The sequence below is a fragment of the Dipodomys merriami genome, unplaced genomic scaffold (genome assembly GCF_024711535.1).
Source record: "Dipodomys merriami isolate MVZ:Mamm:240054 unplaced genomic scaffold, mDipMer1.0.p SCAF_521, whole genome shotgun sequence".
Classification (NCBI taxonomy): domain Eukaryota; kingdom Metazoa; phylum Chordata; class Mammalia; order Rodentia; family Heteromyidae; genus Dipodomys; species Dipodomys merriami.
Window position 1 is genome coordinate 344,102 of NW_027206093.1, and position 24,885 is coordinate 368,986.

The following is a 24,885-nucleotide window of genomic DNA, read 5'->3' on the forward strand; positions in this document are numbered from 1 at the left end:
GGAGGACTAACAGCAGTGGCAGCAGTGTGATGGTGTCATCATTGGTGATGATAAAGCATCAGGTAACATGAACTGTAAGTGGCACACACCTATAATCCTAGGAAGCTGAGATCTGAATTGAGGTTCAAAGCCAGCCTGGGTGGAAAAGCAATTCATCTCTGTTCTCCAATTAACTACCAAAAAGCCAGAAATGGAATTGTGGCCCAAGTGGTACAGAGCTAGAATTGAGCAAAAAAAAGCTCAGGGACAGCACTCAGGCCCTGAGTTCAAGCCCCAGACCATCACCAAAACAAAAAACAAATGACAAAAAAAAGCAGTTGTGAAACAACAATCAATAGCATTATTAAAGAAGTTTAGTTGAAGCATGCTGAGTGAGACTAAAGAGAGATGACCCTAGGCTGGAGAAAACAGCATGAACTTTGGGAAGAGCGCATTTGCCTGAGGTAGGAAGAATAGATAGGACTGGACATTCAGACGCGAAAGACTGCCAGTATGGAAGCCATGAACAGCTTACACAACACATAGTGCCCTGTGCAATCCTTTCTTTGCCTTATATCATTCAGTATCCTTCCTACAGAAAAGCTCTGTATTTGCTATTATGTATTCTACTTCGTTTGATGTATGACTCTCAAAAATTGTATTGTTTATGTGCCAAACTGTGAACTGCCATCACACTCTGTAAGTACAGACTATTGAACCTGTAGCTCAAATTAGAATCCAGCTTCAGCATTCCTAAGCTACCTACCTGGAAGGGTAGCTGGAAAGATGAATGACTGCTGGTGGTGGTGGTTTTCTTCAAATCCTTAGCAGCCCCTGCCCCAGTTCTAATGCACTTTCTACCATCATAGCTACAGCCATTCCTCTCCCTAAAGAATCTTGTATTAAAATGAACACACTTGAGGAAGGTAACACTGGAAGGTTGAAGCCAGCTGTCACTTCTGGACTAAGGAGAAGTCCTCTCAGCTACCTGAGAGGAAAGGTCATAAAAGGAAGAGAGAGTGTTTAGGATGGAGCCCAATGAGGAGCCCCAGAGGCCAATAGCTGCTTACATGTTTTAGTTAGAGAACCTAGGCTTCTGTATTTTCACTTGTAAATTGGAAGAAACCTCCACGCCAACAGCCTAAAATAAAGAACCATGAGGAAAATGCCCAGCAATCATCTCACAATTCACATTCACAACTACAAAGCCCTGACTGGGCTTTCTCTATAGAAGGGATAAAGGAAAGATCAAAGAACATGCCTATAGTCTCAGTCTCACTGAGAATTTAGAGCATGCATCTGAGAAATAAACTGAAGTAGGAACAGATGGCTGTCTTTATAAGTGCAAATTGACACAGGGTAAATTGAATCTGCCTGACACAGAGTGGGTACTACATAAATGTAAGTTGATAGATTGAGTCAATGCCCAAGAATGAAAGGCACATAGAACATCAATGTGGAAAACAGCCAAAGGCTTAAATGTTTACCTGTGCCTCCTGTCAGTGACATCAGGGAACTCTCTGTTTTGTCCCCTGCTATATCGCCTGTATCTAGAATAAGGCCTAGCACAAAGGAAAGAGCCTAGTAAATATTTGCACACTGAATAAATGCATAGATAAGTGGACGAGGTCAATAATGGAGAGTGGAATTTGCAACCTAGTAGAATATATAAGGTATGCCTTAAATGTTCTTCAAACAAATTTCTTAAATCTTGGTGACCACTTTCCTTGAAAGAATAAAGAAAGGAGAATGAATATACATTAGAGTATAGTTAAAGTTGAACTGGTCTAATATAAAGAAAATGAGAAAAACAACCTGGCTATTTGTGGGAAGGGAGATCAATAGCTCACAGTACGGCACACTGACCACGTGGCCCCAGGCCTTCTCATCGGTGTGTCTACATTTGTTCTTTGCAAAGTTACATATTTCTGTAAACCCCAGAGTGTTCCAGAGTCAACTCCACACACTGCATGCAGGACTGAGTTGTGACCATAATTTTTTTGCTAGGGATCTAGAGTTCATGCACGTGTGTGTGTGTGTGTGTGTGTGTGTGTGTGTGTGTGTTTAGGCACCTAGCCTCTTGCACTTTTGCAGAACATTATGCATTAGAGAAGATGGAATAACACACGGGTTAAAATACCCTAAGTTTATGAGATGGATGATCATCTAAAACAGCACAGCCTATAATTATCTGCTGGGGGTTATTTGCTTTAGGAGAGGATAGTTCATAGTTTAAGTGGCAGAAAAGCACAAGGGCAGGGAGTATTATTGGGTCAAATCTAGAAAAGGAAGTAACTGAGTATTCACAAAGACAAATAACATATATCACTTACATTCCTTTAAAACTAATAAGCTAAAACTTACCTTCCCATTAGTAGCATGTGTGAAGTAAATGAAAACTCATATTGTGGGCTGGAAAAGTGGCTCAGTGGTAGAGTGCTTGCCTTGCAAGCATGAGGCCCTGTGTTCGATTCCTCAGTGCCACATAAGCAGGAAAAGCCAGAAGTCGTGCTGTGGCAAAAAACTCATATTGCAAGCCATATGCACATTCACCCCAGTTCTCTTTCATCACATATGCACTGCAGCATCTGTGATTGTGGGTTGCATTGGACAGCTAACCATGTGTTGGCTTGTCTTCCTTTTCAAATTTTGAGTCCCCGTTCAGATACACTGCAAACAAGACTATCACCTTGCTGCATCATGCATCCACCTCAATTTTCAAATGAGATGCTTTTGACATGAAAGCATTAAGTGTCCACCTTTTTTTTTTTTTTTTAGGTCCGGTTGTGGGGCCTGAACTCTAGGCCTGGGCGCTGTCCCTCAGCTCTAGGCTAGCGCTCTACCACTTGAGCCACAGCGCCACTTCCGGCTTTTTCTGCTTATGTGGTGCTGAGGAATCGAACCCAGGGCCTCAGGCATGCAAGGCAAGCGCTCTACCACTGAGCCACCTTCCCAGCCCTAAGTGTCCACCTTTTGAGTCTATTCATTGGCTCTAAGAATGATGAGCACATTTATCAGATAACTTTAGAGCAGATATAAAAATTGTTGATATTCAGTTGGAGGCTTCCTTCTGGTAAAAGCAAAGTATGTTGTTTTTTGGTAAATAAGAGTGACAGGGAATTTGGGAAGCATGCATGATTACTTGATTGGAAATATTCCTGTTATTTATTACACACTTGCTATGTGACAAGCATTTTATTTTCTTAATTCAATCCTTTTAATAATTCCACTTAGAAAGCTGAGACTCAAAAGTCATAATATTGTTGAGAGTTCAAACTATGCTCTGGTGACAAAAACGTCTGAAATACAATGATTGAGACAGGTGACCTGGGTGGAGGTTTAATACCCTCTAAGGTCACCCAGTTTTCTCCTCCTATGTTGCTTCAGTAGCTGCAGGTTTTGTCTATGTCACTGTGGATGGAACTGGCTCCAGCCTTTGGGAAGGGGAAGAGGGAACTCAAGGACATGCAGTTTTTTTATGAAAACAAACGAGGAGCTAGGCGCCAGTAATCCTAGCTACTCAAGAAGCTGATATCTGAGGATAGCAGATCGAAGCCAACCAGGGCAGGAAAGTCCATGAGACTCTTACCTCCAATTAACAACCAGTAAACTGGAACTAGAGCCGTGTGTCTAAGTGCTAGAGCGCTAGCCTTGAGTGGAAAAAGCTCAGGGATAGCACCCACACCCTGAGCCCCACCATGACCAGAAAAAAAGGAAGGAAGAGAGGAAGGAAGGAAGGAAGGAAGGAAGGAAGGAAGGAAGGAAGGAAGGAAGGAAGGAAGGAAGGAAAAGAGTATGTGGTGAGGAAGGAGCCCACCTATCTTTTTTATTCACATTGTCACATCTAGCTGTAAAAGAGGCAGAGAAGTATAAAAAGTGGGACAATTATTTACTAAAGCAAGAAGGGAAGTGGCGGGGGGGGGGGCGGTGGGAAACATAGGCAGCTGATTAGTAGAAGAGCTAGACTGAAACTTTATGACTAGAATCCATGAAGTGTTCACTCCATTTTTCACTGCCTTTTAAAACTTACAGTCAGTAAGTGTTTGTTGAATTTAAATACATTAAAATACATATTAAATACATATAAAATATATAAAAATATGTGTAAGGGAAGTAGCGCTGTGGCTCAAGTGGCAGAGTGCTAGCCTTGAGGCTGAAGAGCTGAGGGACAGTGCCCAGGCCCAGAGTTCAAGCCCCATGACTGACAAAAAAAACAAAACAACAACAACAACAAAAAATATGTGTAAGGTTTTTGGTTGTCTGAAATTCTTCCTTGCTTTCCTGATTACCTAAGTGGTTTTATATCAAACTGCTACTTTTTTTGATAATATTTTTATTTGTATAAGAGGAAACTGATATCCTTCGGTAGGAATATTACAATAAAATTCCCAGCAATTATATTTATTATTTCTATTTGTTTGTTTTGGTGCTGGTCTTGAGGCTTGAATGCAAGGCCTGGGTGCTGTCCTAGTCACAGCTCCATTTTTGGTTTGTTGGTGGTTAATTGGAGAGAAGAGTCTCACAGACTTTCCTACCAGAACTGTCTTTGACCTTTGATCCTGAGATCTCAGCCTCCTGAGTAACTAACATATAGGCATGAACACTGTCACTCAGCTTCTTTCTAAAGTTTTTTAAATAAAACTTTATTCCAAAAGAAATGCTTATTATTCTATGTTTTAAATAACTAATTTACCCACTCATTGATGGCTACTTAATATATATTCATTTCCAGATATTTTATGTATATATGTACATATTTACAAAATGAAACTACAGTAAATAAATTATTTTGTAACCATATGGCATAAATTCAGTGACTACCTCTTCATTCTCTCCCTAACATAGCACCATGTAGAGTACGTGTAGGACACTCAGAAAGTATGAAATAAATTGGGGAATTTGGGGTAACTGTCTATATATGTTCTTTGCTATCCTTCTTTGTTTATGTACATAGTTAAGAATTCCACACAATGTAAGGGTTTTAGGCTTTTGTTAAAATATTACAAATGGAGCACCCAGTAGTTAAGATCTGTAATTTTAGCTACCCTGGAGGCTGGGAACTAAGAATTAGTTCCAAGCCAGCCTAGGCAAGAACATCCTTCAGACGCTTATCTCTAGTTAGCTAAAAAAAAAACCCTGGAAGTAGAGCTATGGCTCCAATGTTATAATGCTAGCCTTGCCTTGAGCAAAAGAAGCTCAGGGACAGGGCCTAGCCAATAGTTCAAGCCTCGGGACCAGCCCTCCTCTCCCTCCCCCCCCAAAAAAAAGAAAAGAAAAGAAAAAAGCTTTCCCCCATTTATACCTAATTTTAACTGTCTATTGCTAAAAGAATAGAACATAATGTCCTCAACATATAAAGTAATGAATGAAAAAAGCATCACTTTTAATACAAGCAATGCTTTATAGCAGATTTTTAAAAATGTAGTTTATAGAAGCAAAGTACTAAATGTTCTTCAGACAGGAAGGATTTAGAAAATATACTATGACTATGAGCAGCAGATTTTTTTAAAGTCACATGGACAACCTTGTTATTTATTTCTGTTCCTTGGTATCTAAATGAATAATCTACCAGTTCTTTGAAGTTCTGTAGAAGCATATAAGATAATAATTCTGACTTTTTAAATACTTTAATGATTTTCTCTTTCCAGTAGCTATTTGTTTTCAGGAGAATGCCATGTTCAGTACACTTTAGATTTTGTTTTGATTGGAATATGGGTCAGCACTTGCCATGATATTACTTCATCACTCCATCCCCAAAAGCTTAGAGATGTACAACAATGTTTAGTTCACAGGTGGGTCTCCAGAGGGACAACTGTTTAGGCTGGGCCTGGCTGCCAGCTCTGCTTTAGATATCTCTTACTCTTGTTCTGAGACAGCAACCTACCCTGAACATATTTTCCTCTGTCAATGGCAAAAGTGTAAAAGAACAAGTGGAAGTACTTGAGCTTCTTGAGGTCTAAGCTAGGAACTGGCACAACCTGTTTGCCACCAGTCATGTGACCAACTCCACAGTCAAGAAAACACATGGAAAACACACTTGTGCAGTGTTAGTCATATGAGAAAGTGACTTAGTGAGAATAGCGTTGATAAAGCAACTTACAATTGTTTTGTCTTAGCAAGTTGCAGTATTTTGAGTATGTATAATGATAGTAATTTTAAGGTAGCTTTGAGGTTCTTCTTTGTTTTTTTTTAATAGCTAAGTTTATGGATAAAATTAGGAGTCAAGTTAGGCTTGAGCAGAAAGGTAGCTATTGAACCATGTCACCTAAAATAATGAATGCTATTTCTGCAAGAATTGGTTCAAGAATATGGCATTCAGTGTTAGAATATTTGGCATAGCATTGTTCCAAGGTGACCAGTTTGAAACAAAAATAGTGATCATTTGGATATTTTGTTCCAAAATATTTTAAAATGATAAAGTGGATTGCTCATGGCCATATTTTACAATTTTGTGTCAAAGTAGAAAGAGCCATAGAAGCTCATTCCTGATCTTTTGTCTCACCCTGGAAAAATATGCTTTCTCTGCAGATTCTTATCGCCAAGTCACCTTTGGCTCCATTCACCTCATTTGTCTACAGCATCAAGGAGGAAGGCCTGGTTCTTCAAGGTGAGATCCTTAGATTGTATCACTTATTTAAGCTGAGTATACTCAGTGCTGCCCATTGCTAGTTGTAACTACTGCTGTGGTCCTTTTGGAATCTATTTCAGGACAGATTCAAAGGCCAAGGTGAATAAGATCAAAAGATTAACAATTGTAGCAAGAATTTGATAGAAGTTTGAGGAAGGGGGTGAGAGAGAGAGACAGCTACAGAATTTAATAGGTGAGTGGAAGGGCTTTAGCCGCAGCTCAGTGGTACAGCACTTGTCTAGCATGTGCAGGGCACTGGGTTTGAACCCCATCATTGCAAAACTAAGCAAAACCACAGTGGAACAACCAAATAATAAGAATCAAATCAATAAAGTGGGGGATTGTCAACACCTGTCTTCTTCACAGATTCTGGGGTGTAAACTGGGCAATAAATGCTTCACAAGCTGCAGCATTATCTGGGCCTGCCGCCTACAGGACACTATGCCAGGGCCCCAGGAGCCCATTTCCATGGTTTTCTTGTAGTTACTCCATTTCCTTTCCTTGTGTTCAAGTCCTAACAGGCCCTGCTCCAGGCCTTGCCAACATGGGCCTTGTGACATAAACTTAGACTTGGAAGGAGCTGAGTTCTTGCTCAAAGTGGAATGTCTCAAGGCCACAACCTGAAACTCACTGAGCTGTAGTGGTAGCTCATTCCAAAACTCTGGGTACTCTGATGGTTAGGAAGGGCTCCTGACTGCCGAATTCTTCCAGAAAAGAAATTAAATATACAGGGATACATTCTAACACAGTTCAACACCATTTGAATGTATAAAGCTGCTCTATAGATTTAAAAAAAAAAAAAAAGAAAGTGTTCAGGATACACATCTGTTGCCTACTATCAGACAAGAAGCCCATACAGAGATACATAGGTGAGCGTCTAGTTTGTACCTTAGAGAAGCATTAGCATTAATTTGTGTGGGAACCGTGTCTGCCCTGTAGGAGTTTGCAAATTGAGGTTTTTCTCTCAGGTTTGTGAAACAAAGCAGTTTCTGCAATAGCCCCTCTGAGGATGTACATGGCATTGAAGATACACAGCAGGGATTCTGTGGGTAGGCCCGGAGTTTGTGCTTCTGTGGGAGGAACAGGCTGCAGCCCTCCCTGCTTTTCCCCTTCTAAAATATATGCTCCTTAATGGACTCACCCAGCAGTGGGGTTGTTGGTACAGCAGCTCCCAGGTCCACAGAAAACTGGGGTAAGAACTGCTGACCTTTGGCTCTTAGCCTTTGACTTGTGCTATCCAAGTTCCTTGGTAAATATTTTTTTTCACAATTGCAAATATTGTTTTCTGACAAAGAGGCAGAGATTTTAAGACCAGATTAAGCAAAGCAAATAGCAGGCCCTTTTGTTACATACTCTGTAAGGGTGTATCACTAATAAGCAATCAGCAAGCTAGGTTTATATTTACCCAGTGCACAGAGTGGCTTTGAGCTCTTCATTTTTAGAGGATGTCTTAAAAGATTAGAAATCTAGCTGAAAACAAGTTTAAATGAAGATTTCAAGAACTTGTATGGAAGATTACAAGATAAATTTCAGGAGGAAAAGAATCTGTTCCACCTAGATAGCTTGTATTAAAAGCTGTGCTATAATGTTTGTCTTTGATAAACAGCATTTCTAGGCCTGGTCTAACATGGCTTGAGGTTATTTGTGGGGACAAGATTCACTAGGTTGCCTCCCTAGAACTCATGACTAAGATCATGGTTTTGACAAGGACATTTAGATAAATTAGAAACTAGAAATGCAATGAATTGGTAGAATTTTAAAACAGTAACTACACACAACATGCAACAAGAGATGATATGAGAAAGATGGGAGGTATCTTGCTAAAGACAACTGACTGGAGCAGTGAGTTTCAAAAAGAGGAAATTCAGAAAGAAGTCTTATGATGTAAGAGTCCCACAACCTGGGGCTGGGAAGTTGGCTCAGTGGTAGAGCGCTTGCCTTGCATGCCTGAGGCCCTGGGTTTGATTCCTCAGCACCACATAAGCAAAAAGAAAAAAGCCGGAAGTGGCGCTGTGGCTCAAGTGGTAGAGCACTGGCCTTGAGCTGAAGAGCTGAGGGACAGTGCTCAGGCCCAGAGTTCAGGCCCCACAACCGGACCAAAAAAAAAAAAAGAGTCCCACAACCTGTGAATTTGGGAAGGAAAATGCCTGGGAGACTTCAGAACCTCACTGGTTGCTTTGGAAGCAACCTGTTCCTTCCCCACCATCCCCACCATCCACCTCCCCGCTCTCAGCTACGTTTCCCGCTTTGAGGTTTCTAGACATTGGAGAGCCCTCCTGCTTCTATCAGTCATGAACCAAATATAATCTTATATATTCCTGGCCTTCTTGCTATGTACTCCAAGATTTTGGGGGGGAGGAGGCTGGGAGTATGGCTAGATATGCTCCCCAGAGGGGGAAAAAAAACCAACAACAACAGGGGAATCCTTGGAAAGAACCCTTGGATCTCAGTTCTAGCTTTGGTATGAATTTGAAAAAAAAACAAAAACACAAAACTCTAGGGACCTAGTTTTGTCAGCTTGAAAATGAAAATATGATTCAAGGCTCTGGAAAGTTTGCTGTGACCCATTAGTGGCCTGTAAAGTGAGACTGAGTCACAACCAGCACTTAGAAAGGAAGGGAAGAAGGAAGTTGAGAATATAAAATTATCAGATTATATCACATATAAAAATATCAGATTATCTCATATAAAGATATTTATTGTATGATTTATTATAAGTGTCATCTAGCCTGGGTGATTTTTAAAGGTGTCTCTCTTCAGCCTTACCCAATTCTTCTAGGAGGCTTACCATTCATCTAGCTTGGTATAGTTGTATCCTTGAGATGCCAAAGGATGGAACATAAAGGCTTATTTTTCCCTATTGTTACCAAATGACTGAGCTAAAACATACCTGTCCAATTCCCTAGGTTTGGGGTTTTTGTTGTTGTCCTTTGGTGCCAGACCTAGGGCTAGAGCTTAAGGGCCTGGCTTCTTTTGCTCAAGGTTATCACTCTAACGCTTGAGCCACAGCTTCAGTTCCAGATTTTTGTGGGGAGAGGAGGTTAGTTTTATTGGAGATAAGATTCTCATGGACTTTTCCTGCCCAGGCTTCCTGAGTAGCTAGGATTACAGATGTGAGCCACAATTCCCCAGATTTAAAGCAAAGAGACCTTTGCTCCCTGGAAGGGGACACAGAAACTTGGCTGGTGTGAGAGACTGCTTTGACATGATGACCAGGGATGGCATGGAGTTGGTACACTGAGCTCTGGGTAGCACCTGCAACCATGTCTGTGGGGCATGGAAGCAGAGAAAGAAATGGTAGACTGAGGCAGTTCCCATGCTTACAACTAAGAGAGAAGCCACCTGCACCATGGCTTGACATCCGCCTCTGTAATAAAGCCAGGCTGTAATGGTGGGAAACACACTCCAGGCAGGGTTCCCTGGAGGCAGGTGAACATGGGAATGGTCCCTCCATGCCTTTTATCCCAAGATCCTATAGGCTTCAGATCCTGGAGGGATTTTTTTTTTCCTTTAATACCTGAACTCTCTGAGTGCACTGGCTGGCCCAAGGAGGGAATAAAAGGTGAGGGTAAAATGTGATTGCTCAGTTCCACAGGCCATTCTTAGGGATTAGAATTCTGAGAACAGGCGGCTACTAGGGGCCTGACACCCTTCTCTCCCCTTTGTTCACAGGGATGGGGAGGGGGACAAAGAAAGGGCAGGCTAGAGGGATGAGGAGCTGGTTAGAGATTTCTCAGGCAGCTTTTTGAAACACTTGAAGGAGCCTGTCCATGCTATTGTAGTAAAAGAGAAAGTGGAACTATTCTCCTTTTGCCAAAAAGAAGAAAGAAGAAGGAGGAGGAGGAGGAGGAGGAGGAAAGAAAGGAAAAAAGGAAGAAAGGAAGAAAGGAAGAAAGGAAGGAAGGAAGGAAGGAAGGAAGGAAGGAAGGAAGGAAGGAAGGAAGGAAGGAAGGAAGGAAGGAAGGAAGGAAGGTAAGGTAAGGTAAAGAAAGAAACTCGCCCTCCCAGCATCTTCAGGAGGCCACAGGACTTGGCCATTAACATGATGGTAATACCATCCTTTGTCTGCCTGACCTCTCCTGGCTGGGCTCTAGGCCCTGGAAATTCTTGGGCCTCAAAGGAGAGTGAGCTGGAAGCCACCAGCTTCACCAACAGCTCAGCCTGAGAGGGGGCCAGGTAGGGGCAAAAGGAGAGTTCAGCCCCTTTGTAAAACTGGAGTAGGAAAGATGTAGATGAGGGGGAGTCCTGAATCCATTTCCCCCTTTGCATCTTCCTGGTGAAAAGCCCATTACTCACCAAATGTAAAAACTCTGAGAGTGTTGGCCAGCCCAGAATGAGGGAAAGGCAAACCAGTTGACTTGAATAGGGCGGGCCTCCAAAGAACCTGACTACAAAAAGAAAGGGAAAGGAAGGGCCAGGTTTTGGTGACTCATGTTGAAGTAAGGAGGTCAGGTCTGGCTGGTGCCATATTGGCCACATGATGGATGGTAGGGTCTGGCATCTTGTCTTCATGCTGGGGGAGGAACCCCCCCCCATCACCTGTCTCCCAGGTAATGGGCGTGCCAGGATCCCTGGAGGCAGGGATGGGCACTTGGCTCATAGGTTATCGAATCTGTCGGTCCAGTGCCTGGGACTGGGAATTTCCTGAGGATCTGCCCCCTGCACCAACCTATTTAGGCCTGGACCAGCCTAACGGCCCTTACACCTTGCCATGTGTGTCTCTGTGATCGTGTCCTGTGTCCTGTGTCCTGTCTCCTGACTCATCTCCAGTCATCATGGCATCCCAATTCAGCTCTCCATTGAAGCTGAATTGGATTGCTGGTATTGTTTTTGTTCTTTCTTTCCTCTTTAGCATATTTCCTGGCTGTGTTATGTGTATTTGCCAGCCACAGGCCTTTGTAACAACTGGCTGCCTGTATCCTGCTAACGGTCTAATAAAGACTCCAATATTATATATTTTAAAATGTGGCTTCTGGGATGATTCACCTTACAACAACGCCTATAATCCTAACTATTCAGGAGGCTGAGATTTGAGGATCATGGTTCAAAGCTAGCCAGGGCAAGAAAGCCCCTAACACTCTTATCTCCAATTAACCACCAAAAAGCCAGAAGTGGAGCTGTGGTTCAAGTGATACAGTGCTAACCCTTGAGTGAAAAAATTCAGGAACAGCACCCAGAACCTGAGCTCAAATCCCGTATCATGCACACACACAAATACACATACACACAAAGGAGAGTTGTTTAGTAAAGTCTAATTCCACCTTGTATCTGCCATGGATGTAGCCTTTGTCTCCTCAGCAAGCCCCATTGTAGTAGCACCCAGAACATGGTAATGGCAGTCAGCCTGTGCTTCTGATGCCACAGGAGGCCCAGGGGAAGCCAGCACCTCACTTTTCCCAGCGAGCTTCTAAGGAAGGGACTGACCTGAGAAGAGAGAAGGGAGCACTAAATCCCGCCCAAGCTGTTCTATACTAATTTATCTGACGTAGATCCAAAGAGGTTTCTGGATTCAAAACTAGCTTCAATCACTTGGTACAGGGACTCAGAAGAAACAATGTTTTGTTGTTACTGTTTTGGGGTTTTGTTTTGATTTGTTTTGAGAGCTGGAAAGCTATGTGCCTCATCTTTCTGGCTTTGCTGTTACAATCTAGAATGTCATGCTTGACCACTTTTTGAAGCATATCAGAAAAACCATTCACCTTCTTTATTCCCTAGTCACAAACTTAGGTTAAATTCTTCCACACCATTTTCTCAGTCACTAAGTGAACTGGATATTTTAATGGAAAAAGTCCCTCCCCCCCTCCCCCACCAAATACTGCCATTTCAGTTTGAATTAGTAACCTAGTTGTATGTTTTCCGCCTAGTGGACTCAAAGTAACCTAGAAGATTCTCAATTTCCACCCCAGTATGGAGGTATGAACATGGTGAATTTCCTCCCTGGCCCTCCTGTGGAAGTGCAAACAAAGAGCACAAACTTCTCTCCCAAAAGTCATGGAGAGAAGAGTGGTGTGGGCTGAAACATTTGTCCTTGTCAGGCCAAGTGTCACTGATGCCTTGGAAAACACATATAACAAATTGCACCTTTTTAAAAAATTTTCAACAGCTCAAATTTTATTTTAGAAACCAATACAGCTACAGGAAGTTGATTTCGAAAACCTTAGCTAAACCATATGAACACAGTCAGTACAAATACAAAAAAATCCAAACATACTTCAGAAGAAGTTGTATGTACTAAAGAAGCATGTGCATTTTTATCTTTAATATATATTCAAATACTGCTCTCCAAAGGGAATTATCAATTTACACTGTCTCTAATTATATATTTCCTGTCAGGTTCCCATGGACAGTCTTATTATATATTCTTTATAAATGTCTATTTCATCTTTGTCATTGGAGTGTATGTTTACTATATTCTCTAGAGAGATTCACTAATCTGTGCATTTTATGCATGTACTTAAATGTTTACTCATAGAAGTTATTTTATTACTTCTAAAGTTAATTGTATGCATAGTTCCCCAAAAAGAGTGTTTTTAGGCTTTATCTTAGTTCTTAGTTCTTATCTTGGTCTTTGGGTGAGGAAACTTAAGTTCCAAAAAGGTGCAGTGAGTGAGATTCACTGTCACAGGAGTGAGTTTGCAGCCTGGACCTGAGATTTTGGAAAATCAGAAATGGGTTGGAGCCCTCTCCTCTTCCATCATGGCAGTTCCTACAGCTGCTTAATCTCTCAAGCTCTGCAGGTCTTTATTGACATACTCCAGGCCCATCCTGAATCTGGCAGTCTTGAAATTCTAGGCAAAACTAGACCACTTACACCGATAGAATGTTCCTTCAGGAAATTCCCTGCGAGCAGTTGGATATAACCACTCTCTAAACTAACAGTATTATAAAGTTTGTTGCCTGCTCCTTTAGCATTGGGAAGGAGCATAGTTTAGAGCTGGAATAGTTCAGATTCCCATGTTTGTCCAGGCTCCATCACACCTATGGTATTTTTGTCATGGTCCCTAGAATAGCTCAACATCATGTCTTCTATCCAGCAACAGAATTTATGTGGAATATAACATGATGGTGGGAAGGATGATGGAAAACATTGTCCTTTCTCTAAGGACATTAACTAGAAGCTATTAACTTTATTTGTGCTATATATAATGTTGACTAATATGTATATATGCAAACACATACAAGAATGGCTGAAGATGTAGTTAACAATTTGAGTGCTTTTATACCCAAATAAATGTTGGGGCTCTATTACCATGAGAGAAAGGGGGAGAAAGTGAATGTTCGATGCCACAGCCCTTTCACAAGATCCTAGTTGTAGAGCTTCATACCCACCATAGTGTAGACCCTAAGACTAGACTTACTGCATATAGTTGGTATTCTTGAAATGCTGTGTAAATACTACGTGTGTGTTAAAAATGCTCTCTCCTCCTCCTTCTTCTTCCACCCTTGTCTTTGATTCCAGAGTTTTGAGCAAAGGAATAGTGTCACCATCAGTTACTCTATCAAGGATCAATACCCCCAAATCTTAGCCCCCTCTTCTCAAACAGAATCTCCCTCAGGCAGGAACTTTAGTATATGTTGCACAAGTATGGGAGAAAGAAACTTGAATAAAAGTTTCTAGCGCTTATAGTACAAACTAGGTCCTGAACTTGGGCCCATAGGCTAAATATATTTTCCCCCTCCAATGTGTTTTTCTGCTTGTATTTAAAAAAAAAAAAACAAAACAAAATGTCAGCTGAACTAAGATTATAGAAAACTGAGCCTCTATCCCAATACCTGGACTAAAGTGAGACTGGATCCACAGTCCTCTTTGAGAACCTGCAAGCCATTTGTAGACTTAACAATTCGCATTTGTGAAAATGTCCAGGTAGTAACACCGAAGGATGTTAAATTAATTCTGGACATTGATGAAAACTTCTTTCAAAAGGACTTGGTGTTCTTTCTGGAATACTATTTAAGCTCCATGCCAGCTATTTCAGTTCAGCAAGTATTTGCTGAACATCTATTGTTTGCAAGCAAACAACACTCATCTAAGTGGGGAGGGGGACAAACAAATAAAGCAACAGTTTCTAACTCAGAATCCAATTAGAAACAAAGCAGTTAGATAAATTTAGCACTGGTATCTTTAAGTAGTTTTACAAGGGTGTTGGATAAGTTTAATGGGCAGCATACTGAGACACTTGCTATGGTGGCTCAAACGGTGGGTCATACAAGAATAGATAGACACTTTCTAATTTAGATGGCAGAAGAGCCTCCTAAGGGCTGAGAGCATGGGGACTTGAACTGAATTCAGCTTCTGAATCCTGACAAAAACTGCATCCCATTGTCTCTTGACAGAGGCCATTTTCTTTTGCTGTTGGAGGGAGATTTGAGGACACTGAGCAATGCTGATTAGTTCCATCACTAATGCTGATTAGTGACAAATGTTGAATCATGCTGACTAATGTGTTCTAAATGGATTGAGTCAACAATAAAGGGAACATTCTGAGTCAAGAGTTCAGGTCCTTGAATCTCCCCCCGTGATCAAGTGTAAATCACTTAGCCTCTTAGGACCTCAGGTTTTAATTTGTCAATTCAAATGTGTTCATCCCAAAGAATCCAATAAGCCACCTTGACTTGAAAGTGCTTTCCAGGCCTCAAAGGTAACAGAAATACTTAACAACAACTACCTGGCTTACGCAATGTTGTGTTATTTATTAGTGATATGTACAGAATCGGAACATCCATCACACGCTGTTCGCTAGCCATGCGAAACTTCCACTTCCTCTGACTTACCATGAGAACTGACAGTGAGCTGCACTCACAAACCCTGACAAATAGAGGAGCTTTTGAAAAGTCTTCCTATCCACCTACTGGGGCGTCTGTGTCTTTCAACAACAAATGCCGCCACAGAACTAAGAGCTTGCATTGCACACACAGCTCTTTCTCTTCTTTTGACATGTCCCCAGCTAGACTGCTTGAGAACCTGGCCTTCCATGTCCAGATGTTTACTGAATTCTGAAGGCTCCCCAAAGGGCCCAAGTTCTTTTGTTGCTCTCCAAATCATTTCCCACAGAGACTGACCGATGTCCTGAAGGAGCCCTTCAATAGGGAGGATAAATGAAGGCCGGTGAAGACATGACCCCCTGAGGCTTGCCCACATCCACTGGAACAAAGGGTCTGAGGCACAACCTTGTAAGGAGTGTTTTGGTCAGCAGCCTTCCTAAGAGAGGCTGAGTCTCCCCCACAGGGCTGCTTTCAATAGCTACCATCATAGTGGAAGTACTGGGCATTTGTTAAGGGCTCTGGTGTGCTAGGTGTAGCACAAAACATCTAAATCATGGTCCTTGGCCTTTGTGAGGGCTTCCTGGCTACAGATGGCAGCTGGCTTTCTCAGGGGAAACTTAGGGAGAGTAGAGAAATCTGGAGAGGGGCTCTTGTGTTCCTACATGACCTTTTCCCACCCAGTGCCCTTTGTTTGTAACTGTGGAGAGTCAAGCCAGAGCTGCGGGACCTCAGACCCCCACCTGCACTGTGTCTCTGGATGTCTCTGGCAAGCAGAGTGCCTAGGTAGATGAGCAATAGGGATTTGCAGACTGCTGCTGTAGGGTTTTATTTAGATTGCTGATGGATTGTTAGTGCATATGTTTTTTGTTGTTTTCTTCTCAAATTTTCTCTCTCTCTCTCTCTCTCTCTCTCTCTCTCTCTCTCTCTCTCTCTCTCTCTCTCTCTCTCTCTCTCTCTCTTTCTCTCTCTCTTTCTTTTTCCTTTCAGGTTAACAGAGGCCATAGGGATACTGTGACCTTTGTCTAGAGCTGATGGGGGGTGTGATTTGTGAAATGAAACAGGACTGTGCTACTTGGAAGAAGGAAACGGAAGCCAACATAATGAGGATTAATTAGTTGATTGCTGTTGAGATGGTAACAGATTTACTCCTAGACCATTGAGCCTGTGATTTCGGACCTAGCAGGGAAGGTGTGGATGAAGAAGCCTTTGTTCAGGACTCAAGATGTATGTAAGGCTGAGGTCTTTGCACTTACATAGCACCTTTCAACCACGCACCTCAAAGCCGTTTAGCCACATTAATTAATTAAAGCCCACAATCTTCCTGGGGAGAGGAGGAGGGTGACTAACAAGATTTGTAATTACAGGAGGGAACATTTCCGAATAAAGTATTGTCTACTAAATAAAGAGAGTGGTGTAAAGGAATTGGGGGTCTCCCAAGAGTAACGGATTCATAAATGAAATCATGGAATGATGGGGAAGGTTGAGCGGGCATGAGTGTGGAGGCACGCCCCCGTGTCACAGGGAGGTCCGTGACCTCAGAATTCACTGACAGTTTCAGATTTAACCACGAAGAGTATGTATGGTATTAGTGGCATTTGGGAGGTCATTAGTGGCCTAACTATTGTAGTGTAAATGCAACTTCCACTGGTATATTGTTGTATCACCCTACAGAACAAAGACTGAGATTCAGAGCAGAATTTAATAAAGGATGAAATGATTTCTATAGATTTCAAACCCAAAGCTGGGCCAGTCAATTAGCAAATAAATCAATCGGTGACCCATGGGATAATTTAGTTCTTCCCAGCAGAACACCCAGTCTATGAATTCCTACTACTCTGAAGCCCTGGAGCAAAACTTCAGCTGAGTTCTTTCAGTGCAGTGTCTGCGAGGTTTAACCCCTTCCAAGGCTGACTACCCAAGTTGTTAGTGACTCCAAACTGTCTACTGTAGAATCACTTTTACCTACACCCCCTTCAGAGATTTTAAGCAGCTTAGAAGTCTCTGGATATGGATGAAATATAAGATATGGGTTAGAAACAAACCATTTCCTATCAGTGCCCCACAGAGAGCTGTGTACAAAGGCACAAGGGAGTAATAAAGAGATAGCAGTCTGAGTTTGTTCATGACTTAGTAAATTGCTGAGCTTTTATCAAGTGCTCAGGTGAAGCTCCAAAGTAATAGGATGCATACCTGTCCTCAAGAAATGTATTACACAAAGGCTCAAACTAATAATTAAAATAAAAAGCTAAGTGAGGTATATTTTGAGAACTTGAGGCATTCCACAGAATTTTTGTGAAAACCAAATTGAACTTTGCAACTGATTACACATAAGTTTCCCTTGAATTCTTGTGACATGAATTGGTGACAGAGTTGAGAACATACTACCCCAAATAGGAGAAAACAGCAGAAGCAAGATTACTGTCTCATCCCCACCCCCCACCCCCTTCTTCTGAAGCAGGTCATAAAACCTGGCTGTCCTTCCTTTCAAATAGATCATTAAAATGTCATTCCAGAGGTGCCCTCCTTATACCTAGAAGAAAGGAATGTCCTTATCTCTGAAGACACAGTGATGTACAACAGAATATGAACAAACAGACCTGCTAAGTCCCTCCTAGTTTATTACCATTCGATCATACCTCTTATGCTCCAATCATACTTCCGCATGACTGTCCATTCTTCAAAACCTAAGTATAAAGATCCACAGGTTTCTTTATTTCTTTGTGTCTTCATTTGTGAAAGCTCCCATGTTGTGTAAAATTTGTATTAAATAAATTTGTATGCTTTTATCTTTTTGATCTTTTATTATAGAGGCCTTAGTCAGGATCCTGCAACCAGTGAGAACAAGATTCCGCTTTTCTTCCCCTATGGTTTCTGGGGCCCATCTGATGTGGCTAAGACATTTCCCTTGCACTAGGGAAAGCCAGTGGAAGAAGAATGCTAACCAAGATCATAAAATAATCATAATGATGATGAGATATGAGTTTAAAAGAGGGGTCTACCTGAGGTAATCAGTTGGGTGGGGAAGAAGACACTAGGGAGTAAAGAAGGTCAAAGTACAATCCATATAAATAATATAGATGGCTGGATAGATAGATAGATAGATAGATAGATAGATAGATAGATAGATAGATAGATAGATAGATAGATAGATAGATAGATAGATAGATGATAGATAGATATGAATGTAGCATAAGACCTGTCAATTTTATTGCAGAAAAGCGGCAAAGGGCTAAGGGAATGTAATAGAGGGGCGTGAACTTGATGAGGAACCTAGACAAGAGAGGACCTGTCTCTTACTGGAAAGGACAGAATTTTGACTCAAGTGCAGACAGTCCCTGTTTTCCTCACTTTCATCTCTTTCCCCTGTGGTATTTCTGTTCACAAGCCATTGAAGCCTCTCACTAAACTACTTCCCACAGTACTATGATACACACAATTCTATAGAATGCCAGTGAATGTTTTCCAAATAAAAGAATCACCAGAAATCCTATGGTGGTTAGATCTTCTGCTCTAAGCAGCAACTGCACAAGGCCTGGGCATAAAGCTGAGAAGGTGGCAGAAGGTCATCACTTTTTACCACCATCAAAGAGCAAGAAAGTTGCCTAGGGAATGGGTGCAGGAAAGAAGACACAGGTGGTAACAGGTTGAAAAAAACCTTTCAGTCTGATATGCGTGCTAGCAAGATATCTTACATTGTTACTTTTACTGAAAATAATTAATGATACAATTCTGAGATTTTAAGAGTATACACATATATATGTGTGTGTATCTATATATCTTGTGCACATGTATGTGTGTTTGTGTGAATGTCTACCCAGAACCCAGCTATTTGGTTGAGGCACTGCAGTCTGAGGTAGAACTGAGAATATTTCTGGATTAACTCAGAGGTGCTGAATTCTGTGGATGCTTTCTTTTAAGTTGTATATTGGGGAAAAAAACCAAAAGATACTGCTCAGAGATAACATTGTACAAGTTTCTCCAACAAAATAAAGACTGCCTAAAGAGACTTCTGGAAATGGAAGGTAATGGTTTAGGTTTGGGGCAAGAAGTGGATGAAAGCAAAGGGAAATGTGAAATATCTGATTCTGAACAAAACCAACAACAACAAAAAAATGTGGTCTTAGAACTACTTGCTTTTCATTTTGGTATTATCTCTATCACTTTTGTCTTCTAGCTGTGGAAAGAGAACTTGTATTTCATTACAGAATTCAAAGCCCTCAGATAGAAGAAAGGAACCCATTACACTTCTAAGTTCAATACTGTAAGTATGAGAGAAAACACATTGCCTACTTTTCTGACTTCTGCTGAAGCACAGCTCAATTGAAACACCAATTTTCCAGCACTCCAAATGAATTTGGGAGGAAAGTAAAACAGTAAATCATAGAGTACAAATCTCAGGAGAGATTTGATTTTGCTGCCAAACAAACAACCCTTCCCCCCCCAAAAAAAAAAAATCCCTTAAAGTCTGTCATTGTCGTGAGTCTCTAGAACCACTCTCTCCTATGTAATGACTTCAAAAAGCTGCCACTTCAGAGCAAAAGAGGAGAGATCAAGAAAAAAGTGTGAGGAGAAACACTGACAGTTAAATTCTTCCTCCAAGGAGTCACATACATTACTTATATGTCTATAACTACACAGCCGGGCAGCCATGCCAAACACCAAGGAAATGGAAAAGTACAAGCTTCCCCTGTGTTTAGGAGGAAAAGAGAACTAGCTATCAATAAACACACGTGACTGCCACACACCACTATTCTTTTTCATTTTTTTCTTTATGTGAACCTTTCCTTGGATCATCTGGCATACATCAAAGATATACAGAGTGGTGTTGAGGAAGGGATACCAAATGGTTTTGCAGCCCGTTTTTATCTACACTTTTTTGAAAGAGAGTATCCAGAAAGGACCAGTTAATTGTAGATACTTTCCCCTTCATGCTATCAGACACAAGAAACTCTGGAAAAGGTCAGTGGGTTAAAAGGAGCCCATGGCCTGGTTTTAATAATACATTTAAGATGGAACAACCAGCTTTAAATAGTCCAGGACCATCATGCTCTGTGTGAAAATGCTTCTGGAAATGTGCCTTTCTACTTCCATTCCTTTTCTTCTTACTAGACATGATTTAAATTCCCTTTCAGCCCAGTGACTTTTCCAGAAAGCAACTCTCCCTCAGTGGGGAGGTGTGGGGGAGAATTATAAAACTTTCCCTTAATATTCTTCCAATAATGAATTCCTGCTCTGAGTGGTCTGCCTCCATGTGTTTTGAGTCAAGTGTCAATGGCAGCCTTGCCAGGGGACATTTCCAAGAGACTGCCGACATAAAAGATGAGGTCTTGTATTGACAAGACCCATTCCTGGATTTCTGTCCAGTTTAGTCCTCTTGAGTCCTGAAGTCAGAGGTGAGAAATGATTCATGAGATCTTATTGGTGAACCAACACAGCTCTTATACCTCTTTATTCTCTTTAACCAGGTAAAAAGATATTATTTCAAGGCTTCCTTTCAGAGAGATTTGTGGATCCAGATTTTGGTCATGTAAAAGGGACTTTCTAAGACCAGATAAGTTCTTTGTAGAGGCCAAGACTTCCTTTCTTTAGAACCTAAGCATAGTCTTGGCCTGCTCTGACATCCTAAGAACAAAAGAAGAAATTAGGTCATGCTATTTCCTGCCTCAAACTTAGTCTTAAGAACACCAATGGCTTTAAAGTAAGCTATGGTGGTGGGACCATGTTTAGTAAAAGAGCTAGCCTACTATTCTCCTTACAGCAACCTACCCACCTGGTAGGTTGGGTTCTTTTCAAAGTCTTTAGGAGGGGAGGAAGCCCTGGGTTTGTCACCATGTACCTGTTTTTCTCTGCATTCTTATCCTGGATCCCATAGTTCTACTTACTGGAAGTTCCAGTACATATGGATGTTATTGATGTCTGTAGCTCCTTTGGGTGACATCTCAACTTCTCAACTTTATTTCCCATTCATTCTTTCGCTTGCTTAAAATTCCTAAGGAAGAATCAGATTGGCTCAGACTTATCTTGTCTCAGATAGCATCATTGATCATCAGCCAGCCAAGTTTGGGCTTAGGAGTCACTGAAAACATGGCTGCCTAAGCTGCAAAAGATGTGGATAAGGGTGCCTGTATTAGAGGATCTTGAGAAAGCAAGGTAATGATAAACTCCAATACATGCTCTATACTTTAACTGGTTTGCTGCTTGATACCCATTCTCTCACTTGCTTCATCCTATCACTGTAGACCTGGCCTTGTCACATTCTGTCACAGCCCAGGCATATTGTATCACTTCTCCATCCCCCAGTTTAGGATGCCAGCTTAGTCCTGCTTTTCTGTTGTTTACATACACAGTCACAGATGAATAGGATCAGTATGCAGAAAGGTGAGACATACTTAGAAATACAAGAAAGACTGAGGGAGGTGTGTAATGAAAATAAAACACTCTTAGCTAAAGAAAATTGTGTTTCCATCATGAGACTCAGGTACTTTTTCTCCTCCCAGACCTTGGAGTAATTTTCCTTTCCCCCTCAAAGCATACACTAGAAAAAGAGAGAACTTTGAGCAAATGGGAAGACATTATCTCTTCATTCATCTCCCAGATTCCTTTGGACCCACATTCTTGACTAACAAGTTGCAATCAATTTATTTTCATACTAAGGTTTAGAATACAAGTGAAAGACCCCATTTGGATCAAGTTTTGCCAATTTTGTTCTCCAGAAATTCCCAGAGCTCTTGGTTTGAAGTTATTCACAAATCTTCACAATGACTTTGGAAAGCTAGTCATATGTAGTATTGCTCTTTCAAATGAGTTAGAGAAATTGTATTCTGCATGAATTCAGATGTAATCAAGGGACTGGGAGAGCACTGAATCGTGATAGCAGACTTTCCATCTTAAATATCTACCATTACCTTTGTGCCTCACCAGATAAGTAAAAGCCCAACCTAAACCATCTGCCTTCAGACTTCTATATTCTATGCTCATTTTAATGGTCATGAGGATTAACGTAGCAGTAAATCTAAACAACTTCATTTCCCTGTCTTTTCTTGAGCTCTGGGTGTGTCAACATTGATTAAGTCATCAGTCAGACTTGTCCTGTGACTGAAATTTTTGTCTATTGAGGAAAATTGTACTGTTCCCCTTGGAGACTATGATGGCAAAGGTAACTCTGGACAGCATTTCTAAACCTGCTGCTTTGGGATTCTAGAGCCAATTCTGGATCACTTCCAGATTTCTGTTCATTCCATTTAGAATCTAAGGTTGACATCTATTGCCGTTGGCTGTCCTGTGGGCCCTAGGAATCCCCTCTGGGTTTTGCCTACCCTCTCACGCCAACACCATCACCCAGACTCCAAAGTCATTTCTACGGTAATAGCTTAGAAGTTGATGCAAAGATGGAGCAGGAGCCAGTTTGGCTTTCTCCCAGGTCTCTAGGCCCCTCTGGGGTTAATCAGCAACCACCTATCTGTGTCAATAACATAAGCCTCTCTAACTAGAACACCTGGTGGAGACCCACAGGAGGGCTTAAACCAAAGTAAATTTTGTAGCTCTGTTTAAAATAGACTGCCTAAGAATCTCCAGACAAAATCAGCTCTGTTAAATCAAACCAGCTATGGGATGGACCTATAGAGCTCTGTGTTCTTTAATTTATCACTAATATTTTCCATGCCTGTATCTCAGCTCCAAAGTCTCCTTAGGCTGTTAATTTTAAGCAATAGGATTTAGGGAAGTGCTCCAAGTTCATCTTCCTGGTAGAATTCTTTGGTGGCATCTCTCCTCCATTTCCCAACCCTCAAGACTGCTGAACAAATCATAAACATTCTCCACTGGCACTGATGACAACTTCTCTTAGAAGCTAGTCCCTATGCCTTTAGCATTAGAGGATTGCCTGTACAGGTAAAGGGAAGGTGAGGAAAAATGCAAAAGAAGTGGTCAAAAACATATGAAAAACAGTTCCCTGATGTAGTCTGCTTGGGCTGCCCTAGGAGCACACCACAGAGGTGTGGTTTAACAGAAATTTGCCCAGCATTGGCAGTTCATGCCCATAGTCTTAGCTGTGCAGGAGGCTGAGATCTGAGAAATGCAGTTTGAAGCAAGCCTGGATAAGAAAGTCCATGAGACTCTTATTTCCAATTAACTACCCCCCAAAACTAGATGTAGAACTGTGGCTCAAAGTGGTAGATGCTAGCCTTGAGCACAAAAACTTAGGGAAAATGTCCAGGCCCTAGGTTCAAGCCCTACAATCAACCAACAAGGACCAAAAAAAACAACATCCTTCCCACCATCACCCCCACAACAGAAAGCAGGAATTTGTGTTCCCTTCCTTCCTTCCTTCCTTCCTTCCTTCCTTCCTTCCTTCCTTCCTTCCTTCCTTCCTTCCTTCCTTTCCTTTCCTTTCCTTTCCTTTCCTTTCCTTTCCTTTCTTTCTTACTTTCTTTTTCTTTCTTTCTTTGTCAATTATGGGGCTTGAACTCAGGGCCTGGGCACTGTCCCTGGGCTTTTGTGCTCAAGGCTAGTGCTCTACCACTTGAGCCACAGCTCCTCTTGTAGCTTTGTGGTGGTTGATTGGAGATAAGAGTCTCATGGATTTTTGTGCCCAGGCTGGCTCTGAACCAGGATCCTCAGATTTCAGCCTCCAGTATCATTAGGATTGCAGGTGTGAGCCACGAGCACCTGGCAGAATTTGTTTTCTTATAGTTATAGAGGCTGGAAGTCCAAGATCATGGTACCAGCAGGTTTGGTGTTCTCCTAAGGCTTCTGTCCTTGCTTTGTAGACAGGCTTCTTCACTCTGTCTCCACACTGCTTTTCCTCTGGTCACGAACACCTAGTGTCTCTTCCTCTACTTACAACAGGACTTAATGGATTGGGGCCCCATCTTTCTGACTTTATTTAATCGCATTTGCCTACTTTTAAATGCCCTACATCACACTGGATGTTAGTTTCAACATACAAAATTTGAGGGAACATAGCTCAATCCATAACACCTACCATAACTATTTTCCTCATCAGACTATTTTACATCCTTTGATGAAGACTTGTTCATCTGAGTGGAAGAACGGCAGATGTTGCCTGCAAACGCAGATTTTGCCATTTGTGTGTATGTGTGTGCGTGCAGTTTGTGTGTGTGCACCTTCCCAGTAGAGAGGGTGCAAGACAAGAAGTGTTAAAAGGTGAGTGATAGATGGTTATATGAATAAAGGATTGGATGAATAGTCAGATGAGTGAATGAATTATTTGGTAGTGTGTGGCTAGCACTAAAATAGGAATAACGTGCTGTGTCTTTGGGATTGTGACTCTTTCTAGAGGTTACATGTTCAATGACTCCAAGTTGGAGGTGCTTAAGGTTCTGTGAAGTGTCAGAAATGACCAATTCCTAGGGGGAAAACAATGGAGGGGGTAACAATGCTCAATAGGAAGTGTACTCATTACCTTACTCATGTAACTGTAACCCTCTGTATAGTATCTTTACAATTAAAAAAAATAGAAATGACCAATTCCACAGTACTGCTCTATCAGCAAA

At 41.5% G+C, this 24,885-nt stretch overlaps 1 protein-coding gene across 1 annotated transcript in view; it reads left to right on the forward strand.

Moving 5' to 3' along the window:
• Nucleotides 1-24,885, forward strand: part of LOC138811385 (DNA repair protein RAD51 homolog 2-like) — a 289,534-nt gene that overhangs the window by 262,316 nt on the left and 2,333 nt on the right. Inside the window, exons 5-6 of the mRNA XM_069999121.1 lie at nt 6,508-6,586; nt 19,545-19,631. Coding sequence (XP_069855222.1) covers nt 6,508-6,586; nt 19,545-19,621 — 156 coding nt within the window. The 3' untranslated portion in view covers nt 19,622-19,631. The remainder of the gene's footprint in view (nt 1-6,507; nt 6,587-19,544; nt 19,632-24,885) is intronic.